Raw genomic sequence first — 5,595 nt, forward strand, 5'->3', positions numbered from 1 at the left:
ATGAACTGATCTCAACTCCATCCATACCTCTACTTTCTGCTTCTGGGTTAGAAAGGAGTCCACAAAGCCTCTGCACATCTGAGGATTCAGAGTCTCCTCCAGGCCTCTGACCAAGTCTGTAATAGCCTTAATGTTCTGGTCAGCGATTGTAATCACACGTGCCCTGCTTCTGATCCACCGGCCCAGCCAAGGAAACATGTCGTACACCTGTCACCCCACACACAAACATGCACAGAGACTCAGAAATGCATATATACTGTAGGTTCCTGGCCACGAAATACATGTAGGAACAAACACAGTATGGTAAGCAGAAAAGTACCTGAATTGATGCAGATCCTGAAATACGTATGACCTCATTAGCTCTGTCCACCATGCTTGTGAACTGGGGGTCAGTGTATTCAAACCTGTTGCCGTACATGATGGCCGAGATGATATTGGAGGCAGCGCAGTTCACTGGCCGGGTTGTGTCAAATGCTTTACCTGTCACAAAAAGAATAGAAAAGAAAGCCTTAAAGGAATTGAGAAACCATATTTCAGAATTACTTAGCAACTTCAAGGTAGGTTAGAAACAAAGGGAAATCGCCATCCATTGTCAGCAGACACATTTCCTTTCAATTATGTTACTCTAGTAACTGTTATTGTTTATTGTTTACTGTATTAAGATCCCCATTAGCTGCTGCACATGGCATCAGCTACTCTTCTTGGGGTCCACAACATAAAGAAAAACATCATCCATACAAATAATATCCATAAAAAATTATACATAACTCAAGTTTTATTCTAGCTTACATGACATCAAACAGAAACCCAACCCTAACCCCCACAAGCCTTACACTGAAAGCAATATTACTTAACATATTTACAATGTACAAGTACAAAGAAAAAAACAACTAACAAAAGAACCTAACATAACTTAATTTAAAACATAAGCTAAAAATAGATAGCTACTTTATTGATCCCCCCCAGGGGAAAATGTGGCATTTCAGCAGTTGAAAAGTACAGAAAGGTTGGAAATAAAAGAAACACTAGATACAGAGCAGCAAAGACAACACTAGATAAGGGGGTAGCAGCATAAAAGAGGGACTATATACATCCATATGTACAGTAACTGCAGTATAGAATACAATGGAACAAGATATATCATGTACCTACATATATTCCGTCAGTATAAATATAACTAAATAAGTCTAGGAGTATACATACATACATACATAATACATCCAGGGGCCAGTTGCACCAACAGGCCTGGTCGGGAGCTAAGTCGGTCGTAACTTTCTGGGCGTAACTTTAAGACTGTTGCACAGATATATCTAGTAATACACATGTATACATAAATATATGCACACCTCTGTGACACAAGGAACACTCAGGCACTGTTATATAGTCTGATGGCTGCTGGCACAAAGGAACGTCTGAACCACTCCATATTGCACCTGGGTGGGATGAGCCTGTGGCTGAAAGTGCTCTCCATCTGCCACAGCTCGCCATAGATGGAAGAGGGGGTGGGAGAGGTTGTCTAGGATAGACTTCAGTTTGTCCCTCATCCTCCTCTCTGCCACAGACTCTAGGTTGTCCAGTTGTTGTCCCACGATGAAAATGCACCGGACACCATAACCAAACAAAAAACAAAAACCCACTACGTCGGAAATAACATGCAATTTCAAAGCATCACCAGCATTTTTTTTTTTTTTTCATATCATAGTTTTTTGAAAACCATTAAACCATTAAAAAATGAGTGTTTCTAACATTATCTGGCAGCTTATTCGATAATGAGATGCAAAACACAGGGGTGTCAGAGGGCTAAATTGAGCAGCAGAGTGGTCAACAGTTTCCTGTGGCTTTGGTTATTCCAAAATGAAAAAAAAATACAAAAATGAATAGTTGACTTCTTTGGAGATATTCTTCTCTTACCTTCATATTTTTCAAACACTTCATTCAGGTAGTGACACTCCTCTATGATCTTCTCCTCAGCGCCTCTCTTGCCCATCCCAAAGTCCCTGAGGTTACTCAGAGCAAAGCGCCTCATTTCTTTCCATGAGTCTCCATTGGCAAACAGGATCCCTGTGGAAAGGTGGTTTGAGTCATCTCACTAAATCAGTATATGATTTCAAAACATGTTTTGTGCAGATAAACATAGTGGTCAAATTAAAATGCAGTTGGCCTAACCATGACCCGGGTTGATATCCCTGGTCATCTGGCCAATGTATCTGTGTCCAAACTCCTCAGCATGATTGACCAGAGCCTGCTTGACCGTCTTGTATCCTGCCAGGACCACCACTTTCTTAGGTCCAAGATGGACTGTGAACACAGACCCATACTCTTTGGAGAGCTAGAAGAGAAATTTGTATGAAATAAACCGCATTGGTGCACATCTTCAACATATCAATCGCCCTTTCCCATATCATGTGTCTGACCTCTCGACCATTGTTGATGACGTGTTGATGAGTTAGCCAATCAAATCTCTAGAAACGTCATATCCATGTATTGCTTGAATATAAGACCGCACAACACCTTTCTTTCACTTCTGTCGGATGAATCACTCATGTACGTTATCCTTAAGTCCTTGCGCTCTTATGTTTTCTTAATAAATCAGACTGTCTTTTTGAGCGAACCTTGGCAAATCCTTTTATTCTTGATCAGAATAATTTCCATACAGTTGCCTTGGACATCTTTTTCTCTCTGATAATAGGCTATGTATTTCACCAAGTGATAAAAAAAAATAAGCCTGTGAATAGCTAGATATAATCAAGTTTAAAGCTATTTATGTAGCCTATTTATCATTTTGAAGGATGTTTTTGTACTTAACCTACACTGGCTGGCAAGTTCGTAAGATGCAGTGTTGGAACAGTGTAATTCAAACAGGCCCAACTGTCTTTACATTTATATAGCATGCTCCAACACCAGAATCAGCAGGCCTACTGTAGGCTGGTACAGTATGTCTGGCTGAGATGAATGATATTGACGCGTTCTGGTGTTGACACTGATGCAGTTAAAAAAAAAAATAGGTCCAGGCTACTTGCACATTTAACTTATTTACTAAGCCTATTTACTATTACTTTCCCAGCTGTAGTGTTGAATTTATTTTAAGTCAAGTTCCATCATAATGTTTTTACATCTGTGCTGGCAGCATGATGTTTTGCCATACACCAAATCCTAGTTTTGGTGTGCCACTGAGCATCCTTTTGTATCCAACAGGAATGCGCACTCATCCTTGATGAGTGACATCTGGCTAACATCCGAAATATATGTTGGAAGGACATCTTATATTTAAGCAATAAACCACTTGAGGCCGTGTGTTATGCCTAGTGATTTTATAACAGCTAGGGGGCGTTGTTAGGCACGACGCGAAGCGGCCTCTCGTGGTTTATTGCTTTTATACAACGGTTACTACAGCCATTAGTGTAAAATAAACACACAGCAATGTAAAATATTAACATTTATTCAAAACGAAGCATCATTCCCTCAATTCCGCCGCGCAAAATAGTTCCCCTAACAAAAGGGTTGCCAAGCAACAACAACAACGCATTGGATCAAATGGGAGGCACGTTAATACTGAAAATGGAATGATATGCGGTCCCAGGTGTGTTACAAACAGGGTTGGGGAGTAACGGATTACATGTAACGCCGTTAAGTAGCCTAATCAGATTACAAAAAAACAGTAACTAATCCGTTACAGTACAATTTAAAATAGGTAATCTAGATTACAGTTACATTTGCTTATTAACGGGGATTAGTACAGGCGTGATTACAATGACCCCTCGCCTCCTCGTAAGTTTTACAAAATATCTTTAAAAAAAGAAAGAAAAAGTAGTAGGCTAGTAATACCAATTGCGCGCAGCGCGCCAACAAGATTCCCACTGATGTGCTCGTTGGACACGCAGCACGGGCATCATGGCAGAACCTCAATGTGCATTAAAATCCCGGAAATACCAGCATTTTTTTTATTTATTTACCCGTCACAGAACCACAACAATATTACAGCACAGTGTAACTATGCCTCCCAGCCAACAAAACCCTCTCGACGGCCAAGGACTCAACAACGTCCAACCTGAAAAAGCATTTGCCGGTAAGTTAACGTTAGCTAATGTCAAATGTTAGGGTAGCTAATGTTCAACCAGAAAACCAGACCTAAGCGCCCATTCAGATTATTTTCACTCAATAGTGCCTGTCGGTGTTATTCAAGAGCTATAACTAACTGCCTGGGAAAACTGGTCAGTGGGTGCTTTATCCATAATAAGGCTGTGTGTCCACTGGCAAGCTGTATAGCTGAATAGCGTCAATCACAGCTGCTTAAAATGCATTAGAGCTGGAGTTTAGAGCTGGCTCCGACGTTTACACCTAACGTGTAACGAGTGTAGTGTTTTGCAGACTGCAATTAACTAGCCACGGCAAGATGACACGCACCCTAACCTCTTGGTATTAAAACTTGGTCTAACTGGGCAGGCGCTGGGCAATTGCTGTTTAGCTATGCTGTCAGCTCTAGAAAACAGAAAAATAATAAATAATGTAGGATTTCTGGTTAAATACACAGTACATTTTATTTAAAGTAATCCAAAAGTAACTGAAAGTAATCCCTTACTTTACTTTTAAATTGTGGTTATCGGATTACGTTACTGACTACAATTTTTCACAAGTAACTTGTAACTGGATTGCTTTTTAAAAGTAACCTTCCCAACCCTGGTTACAAAGTATTTTAACACGGCTTCCAGCCAATCAGAATCAAGAACCAGAACTAACCATTGTATAAATAGATAGGCTATGAGCCCCTTAACTCAATCCAGCATAATGTCAATTTAGCCTGGATTTGTTTAGCAGCTAACTACGAACAGGCCACTGGTTGGCTCACCTCACACAGGGTGCGGTAGGTCCTCTTGAGATCCAGCAGCAGTAAGTTACCCAGCAGGGGCAGTGGCCTGGGTCCTGGAGGCTCCTTCACCTGTTCCTGGGACCTGAAGGAGAGGAAGTAGAGGAGCAGAAGAAACACCACAGCCCCTAGCAGGGTCACCGAGCTGGGAGTCTGGAGAAGAACACCTTCCATTGCTCTACCTACTGGCTCTATCAGCAATGTGTTGTGGAAAACACGTTTGTGCTCTGGCACACAACAGATCTCAATGGAGCCTCAGGTAATGAGCTCCCCAGCCTCTGGGGAAGTGGAGCGAGAAACTGCCTGCGAGGAGGGGCACGTTTTTCTTGTTTTCTAGTTGTTCAGCTACAGATGATTCCAAAGCTATGGAAACACTCTACAATTGTTCCAGTAGCCAAGAATAACACCCCTGAAATGAGCTTTGAAAGAAGCGTCTTTCTATTGGAGGAATTATCTCCCTTGTCGTTTCACGCACAATTAACCATCACCTTGCAATCACGATAGATAGGCCTATAGCACAGCCGTCACTATTCACAGCTGTCACTAATGTATCGGCCGGCTCTACAACAAGCTAATTTGCTAGAACCAATCACTTCCGTGTATCAATCTCACACGCTCATTCTCGAATCTAACCCACCAATAGCAGGCTTATCAGCTGCTTTAAATGATAGGTTCACTGAATAACACTTTAAGCCCTATTTCTAGAGCCCCTAGCATGTTTCTGAGACGTA

General features: G+C 41.4%; 1 protein-coding gene across 1 annotated transcript in view; it reads right to left on the minus strand.

The window, feature by feature from the left end:
• The window catches only part of LOC311309519 (cytochrome P450 2K1-like), a gene marked incomplete at both ends in the record, with an annotated part of 7,573 nt that extends 2,535 nt beyond the window's left edge, over positions 1-5,038 (minus strand). Inside the window, 5 exons of the mRNA XM_084438843.1 lie at positions 28-207; positions 320-480; positions 1,912-2,061; positions 2,167-2,329; positions 4,847-5,038. Coding sequence (XP_084294969.1) covers positions 28-207; positions 320-480; positions 1,912-2,061; positions 2,167-2,329; positions 4,847-5,038 — 846 coding nt within the window. The remainder of the gene's footprint in view (positions 1-27; positions 208-319; positions 481-1,911; positions 2,062-2,166; positions 2,330-4,846) is intronic.
• Between the last annotated feature and the right edge of the window lie 557 nt (positions 5,039-5,595).

This window comes from Borostomias antarcticus, assembly GCF_949987555.1.
Source record: "Borostomias antarcticus genome assembly, chromosome: 5".
NCBI classification, from domain to species: domain Eukaryota; kingdom Metazoa; phylum Chordata; class Actinopteri; order Stomiiformes; family Stomiidae; genus Borostomias; species Borostomias antarcticus.